This window comes from Borostomias antarcticus (assembly GCF_949987555.1).
Source record: "Borostomias antarcticus genome assembly, chromosome: 30".
NCBI lineage: Eukaryota > Metazoa > Chordata > Actinopteri > Stomiiformes > Stomiidae > Borostomias > Borostomias antarcticus.
Window position 1 is genome coordinate 5,767,943 of NC_140263.1, and position 22,765 is coordinate 5,790,707.

Genomic DNA, 22,765 nt, shown 5'->3' on the forward strand with positions numbered 1-22,765 from the left:
GGGATGAATAGTGATGATGTTGCTGGCCTGGCTAAAACACACAATCAATCAATCAATCAATCAATCATTCAAGTTGGATTTATATAGCGCCCTTTACAGAGTCCAGTATTCATTCAGACACAGTCACACCGGTGGTGGTCAGCTACGTCTGTAGCCACAGATCAGAGCCACAATCACACTCTCTTCTCTGTATCATCTTTGTCCTCAGTCTCGCCCCCAAAACAAATGAAGAAACTAGTCCTAAGAGGTGTGGGACGATAGAGGACCTCTCCCACATTCAGAGTATCACAAAAACAGGCCATCGAGGTTTAACACTCAACATAGTAGTGCATCCATATTTAATTAACACAGCTATTACATAATGACAGAGGGAGAGAGAGAGAGCACAAGACACACCCAGAGAGAGAGAGGGAGAGAGAGAGAGAGAGAGAGAGAGAGAGGGGGAGAGAGAGGGAGAGAGAGAGAGAGAGAGAGAGAGAGAGAGGGAGAGATAGAGAGAGAGAGAGAGAGAGAGAGAGAGAGAGAGGGAGAGAGAGAGAGAGAGAGAGGGAGAGAGAGAGGGAGAGAGGGGCAGAGACAGGGGAATAGCTAAACTAGCAGCATAGTGTATTGACTATGTACATAGTGCATCTATTTGATAATAAAAGTAGAACCAAGATAGAGACTGTGAGAAATCATGTGTGTGTGTGTGTGTGTGTGTGTGTGTGTGTGTGTGTGTGTGTAGTGGGGGGGGGGGGCGTTGCGACAGGCACTGCCCATCCAAGTTCACACATTTCCAAACAACATGGGCTTGTACAGCATAACCATCTATCCTCAGGTCACATCTGTTCACACACACACACACACACACACACACACACACACACACACACACACACACACACACACACACACACACACACACACACACACACACATTCTCTTGTTCTTCCTCCTATTGGCTAGCCATGGTAAACACGTATCAGATGTCTGAGCAGAGATCCAGTCCAGCTGACGGTGTCAGACCTCGGTCCAGAACCAGAATCACATCCTCAAGACGCGTCCTCTCCTCTCCTGGTGAGGGGGGACTGGACTGAAACAGGCTCCAGAACCAGAACCAGAACCTAGAGCCTTCGGTCCATCTCTGTCCTATTCAGGCACACTGGACTGTAGGGCTGGGTTTAAAAAATAGATTCATCGATTCAGAATCGATTCATGAATCCCAAAAGCGATCTTTTATTTAATGAATGAATGAATAAATTAATGAATGAATAGTTCATTAATTCATTCAATGATTCATTCATTCATTCATTTTTGGAAATCAGTATCGATACCCAGCCCTAGTATTGATGTGTTGCATAAATTGGCAGTCATGTAATTAAGGTTACAGTTAAATAAAAAAAAATAAAAAAAACATGTTTTAGTAACACTAACCGAATCGATATTGAATCGAATTGTGATAATAGATTTCGAACCTTGTGAATCGGAATCGAATCGATTCTTGAAATTCGACTCGATACCCAGCCCTCCTGGACTGGACTGGACGGTCTAGACAAGAAGACCTTCCTTGTCCTCCCCTTGTCTAGACCGTCCAGTCCAGTGTGCCTGAACAGGTCAGAGACGTGTTCTCTCATCAGTCATGATGGACAGATCTCTGTCATCTGACCTGTGTAACGTGATCTCATGCAGCAGCGGGCTGAGAACAGCAGAACACACGCGAGAGCACTGTCCTTTCTCTAACACGCACACAAGCACAGAACATACACCACACACACACACACACACACACACACACGCGAGAGTGATGTCCTTTCTCTAACACGCACACAAGCAGAGAACATAGGATGGATAGTCTCTCTAACGCACCCCCCACCCCCCCACCACACACACACACACACACACACGCACACACACACACACAAGCACAGAACATAGGATGGATAGTCTCTCTAACGCACCCCCCACCCTTCACACACACACACACACACACACACACACAGAGCATCTATGGATACATTCCTTCCTCTAACACACACACACACACACAGCATAGTTATGTACAAGGACGTTTCACTGCAAATGCAACATATATCTGGATAGAATCTCACAGGGAAACCTAATATCCACGAACCAAACAGAGACATGACCCTCTAGATCTCTCTCTGAAGGGATACTAAACCACTATCCTGTCTCTTCAGTCCTCTCTGCTCTGCTCACTTTCATTTCAATTTCAAACCTTTATTTATACTCATAAATCACTGAGGTTTCAGTGTTGACGAGTTCACAGAAATACATAAATAACACTTCGTCTAGGAAGAATCACTCTTCCTGTCTGGGAAGACTGCTGCAGGATAACTGTGCTTACAAAATGATTCATTCACATTGAGAGCAGTTGAGCGGTGAAGAGGATTGTGTCATTTCAATGGTAAAAGAAAAGAAAAGGTGAATTAGTATTCTGCGAGTTTGCGTGTGTGAGAAACAGAACTAAAGTGTAACTTAGTCTGTGAGACGAGAAGCTGCGGTGTTGTGTAATAAAGATACTGTCACAACACTAAAGACCTACTGTCACAACACTAAAGACCTACTGTCACAACACTAAAGACCTACTGTCACAACACTAAAGACCTACTGTCACAACACTAAAGACCTACTGTCACAACACTGTCACCATGTGCCCGCATGATCGTCATGACGCAAACGTTCTCCTTTTATCACTGGTATTGCCTTATTTTTGGAGACCCGGTTAAAATAAGTAGTTTAACACACACATGGTCTATCTTTCGTCTTAACGGATATACACAGCCTACCTTTCATCCTAACAGATATACACAGCCTACCTTTCATCCATAGCCTACCTTTCATCCATCTCTCCAGCTCCCCCGTATCCCGGCTCCTCGAGAGCTCCGGTAAAGCGCGTGTGTGTGTTGAACCCTTGTGGGGACCGGGCTGGTCCACCGGGCTCTTCCTGGTCCACCGGGCTCCTGGTCCACCCCGCCCCGGAGTGTCCCCGCCTCCCCGGGTATAAAGGAGACGTTGTTATCTGACTCAGCTCCCCAAACACTGCTCGCTTTCATACGACTGCAGCAAGAAGTTCGCCTTGTTCAACTCAATCTCCCAATTATAGTGCGAATTGAGCAATTATGTTTCTATTGCACGCGTGGTCGAGCTCTGAGCCGTTTGCATGCAGAAAGATGGAGAAAATGAACTGATCACGCAGTTCGGGTACATTGCACGCAGAGGTCATCAGCCCACGGCGACAATAAGGACAAAGAATGACACAAATCAACAAATCAATAAGCTGTATTTTCCTATTTGAGAGGCTGCGTTTGTAAAATGGAGCTCAGAGAGCACAGACCGTGTGCATGGCGTGGCTGTGTGCGCGCGCACGCAGGAGCAGGTCATGTTTGGTTCTGATCACTGGTACTGGTACTGATCATGGATGTATTAATAGAACTGGTACTGATCATGGATGTATTAATAGAACTGGTACTGATCATGGATCTATTAATAGAACTGGTACTGGTACTGATCATGGATGTATTAATAGAACTGGTACTGATCATGGATGTATTAATAGAACTGGTACTGGTACTGATCATGGATCTATTAATAGAACTGGTACTGGTATTGATCATGGATCTATTAATAGAACTGGTTCTGATCATGGATGTATTAATAGAACTGGTACTGGTACTGATCATGGATCTATTAATAGAACTGGTACTGGTATTGATCATGGATGTATTAATAGAACTGGTACTGGTTCTGATCATGGATGTATTAATAGAACTGGTACTGGTTCTGATCATGGATGTATTAATAGAACTGGTACTGGTACTGATCATGGATGTATTAATAGAACTGGTACTGGTTCTGATCATGGATGTATTAATAGAACTGGTACTGGTACTGATCATGGATGTATTAATAGAACTGGTACTGGTACTGATCATGGATGTATTAATAGAACTGGTACTGGTTCTGATCATGGATGTATTAATAGAACTGGTACTGGTACTGATCATGGATGTATTAATAGAACTGGTACTGGTACTGGATGTATTAATAGAATGTATTGATGCATTCATTAGGTTGAGAGCTTGTTTTTCAAAACATTTGCGGAAAAAATAAATGTTGCTTTTGGAACGAGGAAATTTCACATTTGGTGTGAAGAGACTAATTGAGAAATATGGGTTTTGATTTTATTTTAGTTTTTTTTCGCCAGAATATTCGCATTTGGTGTGAAAATACCTTAAACATTCTTTAACAAACACCCCACTGAAAACATTACTCCTCGTTCTGCACTGTCACTGTGGAGGAGGTAATGAATGTTAGTATAGACATCCTGAATGGTAGTATGGATGTCCTGAATGGTAGTATGGATGTCCTGAATGGTAGTATGGATGTCCTGAATGGTAGTATGGATGTCCTGAATGGTAGTATGGACATCCTGAATGGTAGTATGGACATCCTGAATGGTAGTATGGATGTCCTGAATGCTAGTATGCATGTCCTGAATGGTAGTATGGACATCCTGAATGGTAGTATGGATGTCCTGAATGGTAGTATGGATGTTCTGAATGTTAGTATGAATGTCCTGAATGTTAGTATGGATGTCCTGAATGTTAGTATGGATGTTCTGAATGGTAGTATGGATGTCCTGAATGGTAGTATGGATGTCCTGAATGGTAGTATGGATGTCCTGAATGGTAGTATGGATGTCCTGAATGGTAGTATGCATGTCCTGAATGGTAGTATGGATGTCCTGAATGGTAGTATGGTGTCCTGAATGGTAGTATGGATGTCCTGAATGGTAGTATGGATGTCCTGAACGGTAGTATGGACATCCTGAATGTTAGTATGGATGTTCTGAATGGTAGTATGGATGTCCTGAATGGTAGTATGGATGTCCTGAATGGTAGTATGGATGTCCTGAATGGTAGTATGGATGTCCTGAATGGTAGTATGGATGTCCTGAATGGTAGTATGAACATCCTGAATGTTAGTATGGATGTTCTGAATGGTAGTATGGATGTTCTGAATGGTAGTATGCATGTCCTGAATGGTAGTATGGATGTCCTGAATGGTAGTATAGACGTCCTGAATGGTAGTATGGATGTCCTGAATGGTAGTGTGGATGTCCTGAATAGTAGTATGGATGTTCTGAATGGTAGTATGGATGTCCTGAATGGTAGTATGGATGTCCTGAATGGTAGTATGGATGTCCTGAATGGTAGTATGGATGTCCTGAATGGTAGTATGGATGTCCTGAATGTTAGTATAGACATCCTGAATGGTAGTATGCATGTCCTGAATGGTAGTATGGACATCCTGAATAGTAGTATGCATGTCCTGAATGGTAGTATGGACATCCTGAATGGTAGTATGGATGTCCTGAATAGTAGTATGGACATCCTGAATGTTAGTATGGATGTTCTGAATGGTAGTATGGATCTCCTGAATGGTAGTATGGATGTTCTGAATGGTAGTATGCATGTCCTGAATAGTAGTATGCATACAGATACATACTCACCAGGTAGGGGTCACTGGTTGCCTTGTCCAGTCGATAATGCGGTTTACATCGCTGACCGCAAGCACACTAGTTTATTCATTAGAGCTCCTCTCACTACTCTCAACTTTCCTTCTCCCAGCTCAAACATAGATGGAGGCACAGAGAAACACGCGGACGGTTTCTTCCTGGTTCTTAAGTCCACAGTGCCAGAACCCCAGTGGGTTTCCTGACGTATGTCTGAGGGAGGCTACATGCTTTTCTATACGGACTGTATGAGTGAGTCTGGTCAGGCTTATCTACAAAACACTTAGCGCTTGACTTAGTCAAGTCCAGTAAGTTAGTGTGGAAAGGCTTTTTGAGATTGTTTTTAACAACAAAGTGGGACATTACTCCATAACTCACGTATCCTAATAGGCACTTTGTGGTCACCAAAAATTAGATCATGGTTACATCCTCAAGCAGGTTTAAAGACCGCCCCCCCCCTCCCTCACACACACACCACTAAAATAACTTAATATATCGGTCACATATACTCTGAGACCCACTCTCTCTGTGTCTGTGTGTGAGAGACCTACCTACCCACACACACACACACACACACACCAAATTATGAAATAGTAGAGTGGAGTAGGAAGTGTCTCACTGATCAGAGGTGTACAGAAGAGGTCTTATACTGCCCCCTTGTGGCGTGAGGTGTACGCTACAGAAGAGGTCTTATACTGCCCCCTTGTGGCGTGAGGTGTACGAGACTAATACAATAGGAGGTGTCTCCTCTTCTAAAACAGCCCATCCTGTCCACTCTTGGGATGGTGACTGGTCACTCACAAAACACGCTGGCGACACCCACAGGACCTCCTGTGATTGGCTGCAGGCTACCTGTGCAGGATTGGACTGTCTGTACCTGAAGCCATTGAAAGGAGGAGAGATGTCTCAATTTCTTGCGATATTTCTGGTAGGTAAAGGCCCCGTTTTCAAGGCACGACATCACATTGCTGAATATACCTTTTAAACGGCAGTGTAATCACATTGTAATGCCAAATAGATCTATTATGCCTCACTTCCAGACGCTTATATAGGTCTTATCTTAACACACTCCCACGCTGAGTCTGGGCTCGGAGCAGCTCATTATGGAGGAACTTCCTGTCGTGTGATAAGGGAGCACAGCTCCAGGCCTGTAGGGCAGCAGGCGTGATGCTGCCATGAGGGCCAGACAGCCAGGAGCTGGGGGGGGGGGGGGGGGGGGGGGCATGAGGGCCAGACAGCCAGGAGCTGGGGGGGGGGGGAGGGGGGCATGAGGGCCAGACAGCCAGGAGCTGGGGGGGGGGGAAGGGGGGCATGAGGGCCAGACAGCCAGGAGCTGGGGGGGGGGGGGCATGAGGGCCAGACAGCCAGGAGCTGGGGGGGGGGCATGAGGGTGCACAGCCAGGAGCTGGGGGGGGGGGGGGGGGGGTACAGAGCTGAATATGCCACTAGGGAGGAGATATTACCCTCTGGGGTTTTGCATGGTTAACTAACAAAACGCCAGGGATCGGCAGCGTCTACCTCACCATAACAACACAGTAATATACAGACAACAAACAACCCAGTCAATTACCCAGTTATCCCAAGAGAAAAACAGAGTGGAAACCAATCCATTGAAGCAGCAAAATAATTTTATATCATAGTGCAATATCAATCCATATATAAAACCCAATATAACATATATACAAGCAGTTTAAAATACACTTTTGGAAGCACATTACATGTTAATGTAAGCCCTTGATCAAGTTAGCCTAAGTAGCAAGCCATCTCACTGGTGTTAAATAAATAGCCCTTCAGTGAAGAACATTAGTGAGCCCTTGGTTATAGTGACGCTGCTGTGTCATCTTGCATCTTTGATGGACTTCAGCCCAAATCACACGGCAAACCACAAATGAAATTAATGTTTATCAATTTTCAGAGAAATCTGAATTGTATTACTTTCAGAAGCAGGTTTGAGCAAACAGGAAGTGTGACTGCTGGTTCCCACGTGGTGTGACATTCAGCAAAGATAAAACTCAAGTCCTACCAGGCCGTCACGCTGCGATCTCTACTTCAAACCTGTGTTTGGATGCCGTGTGCTTTGTGCTTCAGGCCTCACAGCCTGGTGGTGGACTATGCTTTGAAGTTCTGGAAGATCTCGGCCACCTCCAGCCAGCCCCTGAAGCAGGCCAGGCCCTGGTCTCGGATCTGCTTCCTCCCCTTCTCCGTGATCACATCCCCGTTCTCCTTCACGATCACCAGCTTGGGCACCGCCGTGATGTTGTAGCGCTTCTTCAGATCACTGGGGGGGGGGGGGGGGGGGGGGGGCGGAGAGAGACCAGAGAAGAGGGGAGGGATGGAGGAGAGAGACCAGAGAAGAGGGGAGGTGAGGGATGGAGGAGAGAGACACCGGCGCCCCCGGGACCTGAGGGAAAGAGCCCCCTCCATAGGGAGCCAGTCTGTCTTGGTGGAGCTCCACTTCCCTCCTCCTGGGACGCCCCATAAACAAACATATCCAGTCATTTTCAATATCTTTTCAAAACAACCAAAGTCAAACCGGAAACGGTGTGAGAGAATGTCTACAGTAACTCAAAACAGACACTAGGTAGGAGACTGTGGCTATTTGAATCTCTAATCCTTAAATTGAAAGGGTGACCCTTAAACCTCTTACTATAAGCCAAGGCACTCAACCTAATATCGGTGGTGGATCACACACACGTGTTCTCCTGTTACAGTCGTGGGTTTGGGGGGAAATTGCACAGTTAAAGCATCAAAAGACAACAAAGTAACAGAAGCCAGAGACACTGATGCAAATTAAGATACAAAATAACCAAAATGTAAACCTACTGTTTGTACTGATCGGTCCATGGCAGGGCCAGCCAGTCTCCATGCATGTCATGATAATATTCAACCATATCTTCAGCAGATTTGTCCGATGAGATAAAAACTATTTCCAGCTGCGCCGGCGGGTCGCTGTCCTCAACCAGGTCCGTGTAGAAGAGGGCCAGGGTGGGGGTGAAGTCCCGGCACGGCGGGCACCAGCCGGCGGAGAAATAGAGACCCACTACCTTGTTCCTCAGTGCCTCCTCGGGGTCAACAACATCCCCGTCTTTGTTGAGAAGAGTTCGTCCGGAAAATACATCCACCATGTTTTGGAGTTGATGGATAAACTGGGTTGGGTTTTCAAAAGAAGCTGGTTAGTTTAAGCCCGGTTTAAGTGATTGGGAGACTCGTCTTAACTTAGTTTAGCTTCTGGTAGATTCCCCTCTGTCTTATAGTTTGTGGCTGTGCTGTAATACTGTAAATTACACTGTAATTTATCTAATTTAGTGTAATTTAAAGCGTCAGGTCCAGATGTTGTCAAACCGCGGATGTTGTGTGAAGTGTCACACGTGGGGTTTGAGGCTACTTCATAAACCCCGCCCACGGTTTATAGACAGCGTGTTGATTGGACCTTTTTTTTGTCAATCAGTCTCCGGTTGGTTCAAACACACTGTTCCCTCCCACCAGCCCTGCCTGTCCAATCCAGGGTCAGGGACATCTTCACATATCTGGAGATATAGTTTAGATAGTTTAGAATTACAACTCTGGGCAGTTTTATGTAGGAAAATTATTCCCTGTTATTTCAAACGGGGTTGTTCATAACATAAGAAATATAGAATAAAAACATATTGTTTCGGCCATTTCTCTCAGGAAGGAGTGGACGAGGACGGATGAGGATACAGCCACTGCGAAGGGAACGTGGCACCCTAATATGCCTAGTAAAATACACAGGCATACAGTAATATAGTAAAATAAAAAAGAAGCATAAAAAACATAAAACCCCCATAAAAAACTGCATAAAAAGCAGTCTCAGGGGTTCTTAGAATTCTTACAAGTCTAAGATTGGGAGTCAATAAATCAATAAATAAAGAATAAAACAAAAAAGTGAAGTATTTCACTTTGGGGAATGGAAATAGAAAAGGGGTTCTCAACCATTCTTCCATTTACACCTGATGGAATGCTATTCTGTACATTCTCACTTAGAGATAGTTATACAGTATTAGTTGGCTATATTGGTGATAGTTATATTGTTATATTGTTGTTTCCTAGGTGTCTCAGGCTGCTAGGGAGCTACAGCAGTACTGTCTTCAAAACGCAGCCAACGATGCCCCCTAGTGGACGTTCCCACCAGCAGCAACCCCTTCAAGAGCTCTGCTCTGAACGCTGGGTACACACACACACACACACACACACACACACACACACACACACACACACACACACACACTCCACTTACATACAATTGGCTGACTGTTTTGGAGGCCCCATGCTTGCCAGTCAGGAATGAGAACATACTCTATTTGTGTTTCAGGAAAGGACTCAGTTCCAGAGACATGGTCTAAGGAACTACAGCAACTTCCACCAGCACACACACACGCACACACATGCACACACACGCACACACACACACACACGCACACACATGCACACACACGCACACACACACGCACACACACACACACACACGGCCAAAGAGAGTCAGGGTCAACAAACACACATTATTCCGCTAATATTCAGTTTGTACATGTTCATAATTTTTGTTCTCTTCCACCAATAAGTATTTATGTATTATGTACAATTACGTATTTATAACAAACTGGTTTTTGTACCACAGTAACTGAAATTTGGAGAATATCATAACAGCTGTCCTGTTTTTCGAGCTCAAACTGCAACACCTGTCTCGTACCACTAGAGGGAGGCCTCTCCTCTATGGATAAGTGTATATGGGAGCCTAGTTATACTTGAAAATGGGGGTGCAGAGTTGGAGAGTGGAGAAAATGTTTTTGCTCGCAGACCGAATTTTGGGGCAGAAATGTCACGTTAGGGATAAATAAAATCATCATTATCAACTTGTATGCAGCAAGTGCACATGTGGGCCAAATGCATGATCATCAGTTCATGAGGTTAAAGAACCAACCATCAGGATAATCAGATCTGACTGTAGCTCAAATGTATGCTTTTTTATTTTATAAAGTGAAAAAAAAAACTGCTCGCATTTAATGTCCGTACCAAAGCTCACATGAAAGATACTCCCTTCCAGGTGTGATCCCTCTGATAAACTAATATGCTTCAGATGCCAGCAGGCCGGCCATATTGCTAGGTTTTGTAAGGGTACACTGCCAAGGCCCAACCGGGGTACCAAGGCCCAACTGGGGTACCAATACAGCAGCTCCAGCCCCGTTAGAGAGGCAGCTGCCCAGCAGCAGAGAACACCCCCCCCTTGTGGTGAGAGACCAAACTACAGGTGGGGGGCTGATAGGTCCAAGGGATACGATTGGTGAGTCAGTCCGCACTTTAATAGAGCCCACCCCTATTATTTAGGCCTGGGGGGTGGAAGTACCATGCCTATTGGACACAGGTTCAACTGTTACCTTAAAGTCGCACTGAAACGGACGTTTGAGATCATCTAACTTCCGTAGTTTGACGTATTTCTGACGCAAACAAGCTATGAGGGCGGGACATGCGTTTAGAGGAATTTGATTGGAACATTGACAAGTGGACGGGTTTTAAGAACTTTGGACAGATTCGATAGGAGGATAGCGTTGATTGACGGGTGGATGTTGTGAGATTATTGGCCTAAAATCTAAGGTACCTGTTGTCGTCATTGCACGTGATCTACCGTTTTCCAGTTAGTAAGACATTATATACTTTGATATAAGATTACAACAAAAGTAGAATTTTGTAACATTTTGGGCATACATCATTGACTAGGTGAACATTATGACCGATTATGTGAACCAAAATGGGACAGAATGCTTTTTTCATTTCAGTGCGACTTTAAGGAAACGGTGGCACCAAGTGTTGAATTTGAGGATGACCAGTGAAAAGAAGAAATCCAGTGCTAGTTGATATATCTAGAAAAAAACGTAAAAAAAGATGGATATGTCTATGTAGTTGTGATCATTATTTATTGTAGTGATTGCTTTATTGGGTCCTACTGTAATGCAGTAATTCACCATGTTGGCAAATCATTGACCCCTCCACTAACCACCTACTGGCCCTCATGACCACCATACACACACTTACCTGACCATTGTACACACCATGTACCTAAAGAGTCTTCTACAAATGATTTTCTACTACTACCAACATTCAGTTCACAGGTAGAATAATCTGAAAAATTATCTGATAAAATCGGTTGATCTTTTTGGCCAGATTTTTGTGAGCTATTATTTATCACCAGTTTTTACATTATTTATAATTTGGATATTACTGTAAGGTGATAGTTTAATGTAATTATTTATACAGGCAAAATTCAGGCAACCTTGAATTTCGATTTTATTTAATTTCAACGAAGCCAATGCAGATGACTAATTCGATGCTGCAAATTCTACAACTTAATGAACGTGTCTCATCTAATGACATGTTCATACATTAATAATACAATAATACAATTTTTATTCTACTACTGGTGTTGTTTGAAATGACAGCATCCATAGCTGAAACGTTGCGGTGTCTCTTTAAAGAAAAGGGGAGAGAGAGGGATGGAGAGAGAGAGGCAGAGAGAGGAATCGAAGGCTCCAGAAACATCCAGAGAAAATGAGCACAAAATCTAAGACTGAAAATGCATTGGAATACCTGGATTATCTTTCTATTCACCCTTAACCGAGGATACACATTCTTTGGATATGTCTGTATTTGATTCAACATCTCTTACAGATCACATCACATATGATCGTGGGAATACATGAAAGGAATTGTACTTTAAAAAAAAAAAAAGATTAATAATTTATTTTCCGGATTTTGAGATGGATCGGAGGAGTCCTCGCCATCTCTGTCTCTCCCCCCCTCCCTGTTCTCTCTTCCCTTGATTGCCTGTGATAGACGTTGCATAATTCACCCTTTCCCACCGGATCAGCTTCGGGTTCCTCCTCCTCGGGAAGTGAGGGACGCCAGAGAGACAAGGACCTGATCCCGTCTTCCTCCTCCCGCGGTCGCCCGATGCCCCGTCCTCTTCTGGCGAGGATCTGCAGGCAGTAGCGGGGGACCGAGGAAGGAAGGATGCATCTAAAGCAGGACGCGTCCTGGATGCAGGGAGACTCGGCCGTGAGAGCAGCAGCAGAAGCAGCAGCAGCAGCCAGCGCGGAGGGCCTGGGAAGCGCCCACCCCCTCTCTCTCCTCCTTTTCCTACCCCCCTGCAGGACCATGCTTGCGTGAGGGATGAGGCTGGGCACAGGGACGCCAGGCCAGAGCTGCGGCCTACTTCTTCTCACAAGAGCCGGGCTCTCAACTGCAAGATCTGTGAACGTGTTGCCACCATCAAATCAGCATCTTTGGTATGCAGGCTCCCCGCTCCCTGCCGTGAGCATCAGAAACAGGGGAGGGGGGGGTGGTGGTGGGGGGGGCTCTCTCTCTCTCTCTCCCTCTCTCTCTCTCTCTCTCTCTCTCCCTCTCTCTCTCTCCTCTCAGCTGCACATCTGTAGTCATGGCAACCACATCCCGTTAATGGGTGTCATTTTTTCCATCCTCATCCTCCCCGTCCTCGCGCTGCTTGTATGTGTGTGTGTGTGTAATTTTTTGTGCTTCAGAGAAAATCCCCTTCGATATCTGTGCAATAAGACATTACATTTCTGTTTCTTATTGATTTCAAGCAGTTGTGGTTCCATATCTTCACCTTTTTCCATCCCATAATAGAAGGCCTGCAAACTAGGCTCATACCATAGCTCTTTATCTGTGGTTACTGGCTTCATATATGTATGTAGCCCTATATATTTTGTACAAGATACAATATATGTTGTAAGATGAGCAACAGCTCAGTCAAAATGGAGTGATTCAAGCCATGTAAGGGAACTTCATAATGTTATTTGTAAAATGATTAATTGATGGATTGGCTATGCTATTTATAAATTATATGAGCTGAATTAGCTATGCTCAAACACTTTATCACACCCTTACCAAAGCTATCAAGCTAATTCTGTCCAATACTGTGGTTAATAATCCTCAAACAGAAATAATGCTTGTGTGTATGGAGGTGGATTGATAGACTGATAGAAGTAATGTATACTATGAATTACTTGAGTGAATTAATTAATTGGACTTAACTGCATGTTGAGTGACTTCAGATGTATATAATATCGAAGATATAATATATAAGATAATATCCTGTTGGGGAATTAACATCATTAACATTATTTAATCTTTATCTGAAGTTTGTTCGTGAATTTGGAATATCTGACTGAATAACTATAGCTATAGATAACTAATTTCAAGCAAAACCTATTCTAGCAAGACCACTTCAACATGTGTTCTAAATACGAAAACATTTTATGTGTTTAACATCAAAGATGAAAAGAAGATGATGTTGGCGTTGACCTTCACCGTAAGGCTGCGACCCCACTGACCTCCCTCTCTGTCCACTCCCTGACCCCTGTGTCCAGGTCACCGGGTAGATCCAGGAGCATGAGCAGGACTCCGAGCTGCGGGAGCACATGTCTGGGTACAAGCGCATGCGGCGGCAGCACCAGAAACAGCTGATCGCCCTGGAGAACCGGCTGAAGGCCGAGATGGACGAGCATAGGCTCCGGTTGCAGAAGGAAGTGGAGACGCACGCCAACAACACTTACATAGAACTGGAGAGGCTGGCCAAGCGGCACGCCGTTCACACGGACAAAGAGGTGATGGATTGACTAGACTAGACTGCGCTGAGGTGCGAACTTATGGTGCGTTCGTTTGTGGTCGGAGGTGGCAAGTCGCAAGTGACAGAATACCTACCTCCGACCTGTGTGCATTCGAGCTATAGCGAATGATACGATGATGATATGATATGATATTGGCGTCAGTCGGAAACTGGGGGCTGAGAAACATATCCGAATTTGCGACGAGGAAGTGCGAGTTCATGCGGTGTTTTATTTAATCATTCCTAGTAGTAAGTCGCAATTTACCACCTCCCAGTTATAAACGAACGCACCATAATACTGGGCTGGTTCAGTCTCTTGGTTAGATAACATCCTCACATACTGTAGTCGGACTTTTGTTCACTACAGTATGTCTGAATTTGAACAGACAGGTGATAATGAAAACAATTCTTGATTCACAAACATACGCTGAAAGAAAATCTGATTATATCTTTGATTTCAGTTTGGTGAGTTTGTGAATATCACAGTGTACGGCAACTCCAACACTACTGACAAATGGTGTGCAACACTTTTTCACACTTTTTTTTACACACTTTTTCACACTTTTTTTTACACTTTTTTTCCCAAACAGATGAAGGCAGCTACAGCGGAGGAAAGGAGGATCCAGCAGCAGATCCTGGTCCAGCAGAAGAAGGAGCTGACCACCTTCTTAGACAACCAGAAAAAAGAGTACAGGCTCTACAAAGAAAAGATCAAAGAAGTGAGCATCATTTCCTGTTGTGTCGTCAGGGGGGCGGGATATTATTTACTGACACCTGCGGTATTTTGAGAGGGGTAGAATTAGGACATCTTCACGTCTCGACGTCTTCACTACTCGTCTTCCTGCCTTTCCTCCAAAAAGGCTGTGGTATTGAGCTCTCTTAGCCCTGACCTGTGTGTGTGTGTGTGTGTGTTGAAGGAGATGAACGAGGACCCATGTACGCCCAAGGAGGAGAAGCAGGAGCGTCTGTCCAGGCACAAGGAGACGGTCCAGCGGTCACAGGCGGAGGAGGAGGCGCACCTCCTGTCCCAGCAGAGGCTGGTCTACGACCGGAGCTGCCGCGCCCTCAAACGCCGGACGCTGGTCAGGAGGCACGAGTTTGAGCAGGAGCAGATGAGAGAGGTGACGTTGCGCTCTGCTAGCATCGTTCACACACACTACTGTGGTGTGGGGCGGCTGTAGCTCAGTTGGTAGAGCGGGTCGTTCAATGATCGAAGGGTCAGCGGTTCGAATCCCAGCTCCGACTGTCCACATGTCGAAGTGTCCTTGAGCAAGACACCTAACCCCAAATTGCTCCCAATGAGCAGGTTAGCACCTTGCATGGCAGCTACCGCCATTGGTGTGTGAATGTGTGTGTGAATGGGTGAATGAGAGGCCATTGTAAAGCGCTTTGAGTGCCGCTAAGGTGGAAAAGCGCTATATAAGTGTAGTCCATTTTCTGTTTGTATTAGTTCTGTGTTTGGCCCAACAGTTGTGTCGGTGGGTTAGGTTGGTGTGTTTGTCTTTGAAATGGCGTCTGAAGTCTTGAGATCCCCGTCCCAGGAGCTGAACAAGAAGAAGAGCCAGAAGGAGATGGAGCAGGCGCTGATGATCCGGCAGGACGAGTCCACGCAGGAGCTGGAGCGCCGGCAGCTGCAGATGCTTCAGCGTCTCCGTCTGGAGCTCATCCGTCTGCAGCACCAGACGGAGCTGGAGAACCAGGAGGAGTACAACGGGCGGCGGCAGAGGGAGCTGCACAGGAAACACGCCCTGGAGCAGCGGCAGCAGCCCAGGAACCTCAAGGTGCCGACGGCCGCGACACGCCGGGCCTGACGAGCTCAGTCGGCCGCGCGGCGGTGTTAGCCATAGGCGATTTTACCCTCTGAGAGTAGGGGGGGCAACATTTTGACGTGAGAAAAAAAAAACAGTTCTGCCGTCCCGTCCCATCTATTTACAAAGAATGCCAGTTGTGAACAGTATTCTTTCACTTTTCTTCATTTTTTTGCGGTAACAGATCAAATTGGAAATAGTGACATTACATTAGATAGTTGAGGTTGACGGACGAGTTGTGCCATTGGTGGATTATGAATATATATATTTTTTTTTTAAGTTAGCCTAGTTAAAGTAATAAATACACTTTTAAAATGAATGATGACCTAACACAAACTAGTACAAACCACAATTATGTATTTAATAATTGTGTTAATTAGTAATTTTTTATTTTATTTTTTTTAAGAATTTGAGCAGAGTTGGGCTGGCCAATCAGGGGGGGGACCTGCCCCCCCTATAAAATCGCCCATGGTGCACTGAGCCCATGATTATAACAGCCTGTCTGTCACAGAACATGGATGAATAAAGGCATGGGTGTCTTTACCTCTACGTCAGCTGGCTATATATTATTGTATGTGCAATATGGAATTCTACATCCGTATTGGACATACAGTATATCGTATAATTTCATATGACCACCAATGGTCACTAGTTAATCAACAAGCATTGTAATCTAGGATGTTCAATCTCACTCGTGTCTAATAGTGATCATTTCTATTTGTGAAGGCGTTGGAGATGCAGATTAAGAAGCAGTTCCAGGACACGTGCAAGGTGCAGAACAAGCAGTACAAGGCCCTGAGGAACCATCAGCTGGAGGTCTCTCCCAAGAGCGAGCACAAGGGCATCCTGAGGTCCCTGAAGGAGGAGCAGACGCGCAAGCTCGCCGTGCTGGCCGAGCAGTACGAGCACAGCATCAACGAGATGATGGCTTCGCAAGCGGTACGGCGCCTCAGAACCCTCCGCCCGGTGTACCGTGAACATCCCCGGCGTGCGCCGGCTCATGTCTGTAAATGTGGGCGGCGCGGTGGCTCAGTGGTTAGCGCTGTCGCCTCACAGCAAGAAGGTCCTGGGTTCGAATCCCGCTCGTTTCAGGTCCTTTCTGTGTGGAGTTTGCATGTTCTCCCCCGTGCCTGCGTGGGTTCCCTCCGGGTACTCCGGCTTCCCCCACCATCATAAAGACATGCAACGAGTGAATGTTGGTGGTGGTCGGAGGGGCCGTAGGCGCTGATTGGCAGCCACGCTTCTGTCAGTCTGCCCCAGGGCAGCTGTGGCTACAGATGTAGCTTACCACCACCGGTATGACTGTGTCTGAATGAATACTGGACTCTGTAAAGCGCTCTGGGTATCATGAAGGGCGCTATATAAATCCAACTTGATTGATTGATTGATTGATTGATTGATTGATTGATTGATTGATTGATTGATTGATTGATTGATTGATTGATTGATTGATTGATTGATTGAACCCTGAACCCTGGTCCACAGATGCGTTTGAACGAAGAGCAGGAAGGGGAGTGTCAGGCTCTGAAGCAGCAGCTGCAGCAGGAGATGGAGCTTCTGGACGCCTACCAGAGTAAAACCCAGGCGCAGACGGACGCCCAACACCAGCGCGAGCTGCAGAAGCTGGAGCAGAAGGTCTCCATACGCAGAGCCCACCTGGAGCAGAAGGTGCGTTGCACTCACTTCCTGTCCCTGTTGCATGAGGCGTTCACCTGAGTATAAATAAAGGTTTCAATCAATCAATCAATCAATCAATCTCTGTTCACCACAATCTCCAATTGAGGACAAAATCAAGGGAAATGTTTTTTATTGTATTCACTGTCCACTTCATCTAGTGAATTATTGTGCTGTATATTCTTAACTCTGGTTGCAGATTGAAGAGGAGCTGGTCTCACTTCAGAAGGAACGCACTGAAAGAATCAAGCACCTGTTTGAGCGCCAGGAGAGAGAGGTCGACACTTTTGATGTGGACAGCGCTAGGCTGGGATTCGTGAGCTTGGGATCTCTGGACTTCTCTAAAGATGAGGACAGATGAAAGCGTGTGTGTGTGTGTGAGGGATGTGACCCCTCACCTCGGATGTTTGGTGTAGACACACGTGCCTACACTGTTTCACTGTGGACTTGATCACCGTCACATCCACAGTGACAACGCTGGAAAAAATCCCTCGCTTGCTTTTACAGTCTTTATGGTATTGTATTACAGCGCCGAGGTGTTACGTGCAATGGGAACTTCTTTTGTGAAACTCAAGGGGGACATAAAACAAAACAATCTACAACACAAATCAAAGTGTGTGTAACTCAAAGGTGATGTGTTGGAGATTACTACAACGACAACAGCATCATCGTCAACAGCAACAACAACAACAGCAGCAACAACAAAAGAACCAGAACAACAAAACATGAACTGACTCTTTCCTCCATGCCATCGTCCTCCTTTTGGTATGAATTGAGTAAATTCAGGAAATTTTAGTAAAAATGAGCACTTTGATATGTTTAAGTACTAACCCATCATGTTCATATGATGCTTAAAGCGGATGTTACATTGAGGGACGTTGTGGAATGTGATCTGCGGACTCGACCGCTGTGTTTAGCTGCTTTGTCTCTGTTTTTCTCAGAATGTGAACAATAATATATGAAGATCGTTGAAAGGAACCAGAACGTAGACTGATATATTGAGAGCTTTCCATACTTCCATATTGTGCTAAATCATTCAGTATAGTCCTTCACTTTTTTAAAACAATTACGGTTCTTGATTTTTCATTGTTCAGTATGTAGGATTAATTGGCATCGGTTTGATCAACCTGTGTACTTTATCACGATGATTCAACTCGGTAAAACTGCTTATTATTGCATGCACTTTACAGACAAATTCAGGTTGTGAAGCATGAATCTGTCAGAGATTTTAGCCGTTTGTAAATAAAAGTGGTCATTTTTGTTTTAACGCCTACTGTTACTGGACATAAGCGCCATATTTGATATGAAAATTTCACAAATGCCTTTATTTAAGTTGTGCCTATGAAGCTGTTTTTCTTGTCGTTTCTGTTTAGCACGGCTCGCACCATCGTTTCTTCCATCCAAAATTGTGAATCATTTAATGTTCACTAATCAAAGGTCTTGTAAAGGAAAATGGTGAGAATTGTGCTGTATAACTTTTGATATGAATATTTGTATATGAGAATATAGTTAGAACATACAAAAGCATTGGTCAATTACTAATGAGAGAACTTAACATTATAAGATTTTTTTTCTTATAGAACATACATGGTCGTACGGTAGTTCAACATACTTATACTTAAGTAAAATCCCTGCAGACTTTTATCTGATTGTATAAATGCAGTTCAGTGGCATCACAGGACAGTCAGTCATTGGTCTTTTAAAGATGTCTGGTTATAGTTAACTCCACAGATGGCTGCTATGATCTGGGTTGCATTCAAATAATTGGTGTTAAGTCATCCGATTCACAATGTTTTGCAGTGTTCATAGTTATTGAACAGGTTTCACATTGTTTTCATTACCGTTCGTGGGAAGGGACTTATTTGGTGCTTCATTTATAAAACCACCTTCAGCCTTTGTAGTTTTTTGACTCAGACAAAGGACTGAATTCAATGCCTGTATCTGGATTTGCTAAATCCATCAAAAGGTTTGATGTGAGCGGTTTTGAAATCAGACCTGATTTTAAATTATTGAGCAATGCTTGTAAAGCTTGCCACATCATGGAACAAAAGGAATATCACAATGGACCCAACTTGCTAAGCTTACTATAGCACATTTCAATGTTTGCAACATTGGTGAATATCGAGGTCTTCAATGCAACCCTGGTATTTTGACGATGCCTCTGATCCTGCTAGCCGATTGAGTTGTCAACATGCCAGAGCTCAGTAATGACTGTCATTTATATTTTTATTTAGCCTTTATTTAACCAGGAAAGGTCCCATTGAGATTAAAAATCTCTTTTTCATGCGCCTCCTGGTAGCAGACAGGACACATGAGAATGGTGTTATGTACACACTGACCCATGGATACAGGAGAGATCCGTGGAATTCGAGATTTATATTCAATTTTAATGGCATATTACTAATATTACTCTGGGTTGGGATTTGGGGTTACAGGTTGATGCATATGCTTTAGTTATGGGATTTGTTGTATTTATTTTACACCTTTGGACAAACCATGTTACAGTCTGAGACCAGAAGGTTCCTTATGTGTTTGCAACCCTTCACATCTTTAACAAGCTTAATAACACAGAGGGTTTTTCTCTCGTAGTAAAGCCCTTTGTCTGATCATAAACAACTGAAGCTTTGTTGACCATTGTTTGAGTTCCCATCATCCTCTTTTCTCCAGATGCTTGAGTCTCTGGAACATTATAGTTTGTTTGAGACTGGTTCAGACTTGGTATTGAACAAAACAAACAAAGTTTATGTGGATTTAAGTTATTAGAGAGATGTATTTAGCTAGAATAATGGGGACTTTCCTAAACAACCCCAGTCACCATTTCCTGTGCGATACAGCAAAGAAATAAAAGAGATTATGTTGAAATAAGTTGTTGATATAACTTCATCAGCATCCCCATCCCAGTCCATCCTCCAAACGAATGTTCTATTCCATTTATTGGTGTGTTTTGATACTATTTCAGTAATATTTCGGTAATTCAACATTTCCCTACATAGTACTTACTCATAAACAATGGCAGTCGCCACACAGACATGGTTAGTACAATCAAAAACATCAAAGGAAGCCATGTCATTCCCCTACACGCTTGCTGTGAACTGGCATTGAGGGGAGTTACACCAGCCTACTTCCTGTGTGTCTTCGATGCCCTGCGGTCTCACCTAAGCTGAAAGTGTTTTGATCTGGGCGCTGGATGGGGCTTTTCCTACTAGGTATGTCTGTATACGCTGGCAGGAATTCAAATGCAACTTACATGAAATGTTTTTGGGTTGTGGCATCAGCAGCTGCAACGTTTGAACCTGAGGGACCCTGGAAAGTACCCGCTAAGGGGTGGCATAAGTGATGTGGTCAGAATGGTCTCCTCTTACCTAGATATGCTGACAGGATTGTGGTTCTATGAATTCCCTCAAAAATTTCTCAAACATTGAATGGTGAGATGGCAAAACGGATTGTTTCACGTCTTCACATTTGAATTGAATAAACTCTTATAGGTATAGGTACTGCATTTGTAACGCGCTCCACATCCAGTTGTTACACTGGCCCAGAGCGCCATTCACACACCAATGGCGGCAGCTGCCATGCAAGGCGCTTGCCTGCTCATTGGGAGCAATTTGGGGTTCAGTGTCTTGCCCAAGGACACTTCGACAGGTAGTCAGGAGGAGCCGGGATTCGAACCACCGACCCTACGATCACTGAACGACCCGCAATATCAGCACATCTGTATGAGATGATACTGTATCAGAATCTCAGTCATGCAGAAGTGAAAAAGATTGAAGAACGAAGCCAGATTTCCAGGGCAGTGACAGATCTCATAGTTTGTTGCAGGTTATTGCTCATGGTCCTACTTGGCAACATGGGGTTTTCTGATCTGATGAGCTGCTCACTGTGACTGGCTGACGCTTTAAACAAGGAACTGGGCTTTTCTGACAACGTCAATCGCTGAGGGTCAGGATTGTCCTGACGGTGTATGTTAGGGTGTGGCTCTCCTCTGGTGTCACAGAGCACAGTCTGTGGTGTCATGATTGTCCCCTGGCCCATTTCAGCAGCCCTGGCCCAACTCTACTCACTCAAATACTGATTGGGAAACCCTTTTCCTGTGACACGCAGCTTCCTGTGAAGTCACAAAGTGGTTCTCGTGAACCTGAGACTATGTGAGAGATCTTAATCTTACACGCCCACATGTTAACCTTCTGGATGAATTTCCTTTTTACAGGCCCGGTGGTCTAGTAGTGGTCAGATACGGAGTATATCCACTTCTTTATCCATCAACCCCACAGTATACCCACTTCTTTAAACACTGTAACATTTCTGCGACAGTATACCCACTTCTTTAATCAAGGTATACCCACTTCTTAAATAACCACTATACCCATGAGGAGGCCAACAGTATTTGCATAATTTCACACCTACAGTGTGGAACTCTCTATGTTTAGCTGTTTAATCACTTTGAAACAATGGGGTTGTGTTGCACCATTTAATTGATTGATTGATTGGTTGATTGATGTGGTTGAGTGATTGGTTGATTGGTTGATTTATTGGTTGATTGGTTGGCTGATTGATTGATTGATTGGTTGATTGATTGGTTGATTGATTGATTGGTTGATTGATTGTTTTCCTTTCCATGTCGGGGGCGAGTGGTGGCCGAGACTCAGCTGTGAATCATTAGGCTAATTGCAAGGGCGGCAGATTCCTCAGCAGGGCACGGGAAACCACCATTGGTATCGTAATAGGCGATGTAAACATTGGTTTGTTGTCTTGCCTTGCGATAGGCTAGTGTAACGGGATTTGGCGGGCCTACGTGTAGTGCGTGTTAGAGAGAGAGACTACAGTGGTGAGTGAGAGGAAACGGGATTCACAGAATAGCAGCTATACAGTGAGTCATTATTACAGTATATTCTAGAAGTCACTACTTACAGTAGCAAGACAGGTTTGTGGACTGAATCATCTCATGAAGGTGGCAGTTAGAATTGATCGTGTCATTGTGTAATTTATTGTTCAACTTCAGTGATGCAGCTGATCTTTGAGTAGAACTGTAATGTTTATAAACAGTTGACTATGCCACTCGCTGAGGTGAAAAACCCTTTAGATTTGCTGTAGCTCTTCATTGACAATGTAGGGCTACATATAAGACACACCTAA

At 44.5% G+C, this 22,765-nt stretch overlaps 2 protein-coding genes across 2 annotated transcripts; one reads left to right on the forward strand and one right to left on the reverse strand.

The window, feature by feature from the left end:
• Positions 1-7,338: 7,338 nt before the first annotated feature.
• nxnl2 (nucleoredoxin like 2) lies at positions 7,339-8,640 on the reverse strand (the record flags this gene model as incomplete). The annotated part of the gene is made up of 2 exons (XM_084460217.1): positions 7,339-7,793; positions 8,339-8,640. 2 exons carry the CDS (start codon positions 8,638-8,640, stop codon positions 7,625-7,627), a joined length of 471 nt encoding a protein of 156 aa, XP_084316343.1. The 3' UTR covers positions 7,339-7,624.
• A 5,295-nt stretch (positions 8,641-13,935) lies between these two features.
• taok3b (TAO kinase 3b) lies at positions 13,936-17,993 on the forward strand (the record flags this gene model as incomplete). The annotated part of the gene is made up of 7 exons (XM_084460237.1): positions 13,936-14,148; positions 14,741-14,869; positions 15,068-15,271; positions 15,692-15,931; positions 16,685-16,897; positions 17,444-17,626; positions 17,832-17,993. The coding sequence occupies exons 1-7, from the start codon at positions 13,963-13,965 to the stop codon at positions 17,991-17,993; spliced, it is 1,317 nt and encodes a 438-aa protein (XP_084316363.1). The 5' UTR covers positions 13,936-13,962.
• Between the last annotated feature and the right edge of the window lie 4,772 nt (positions 17,994-22,765).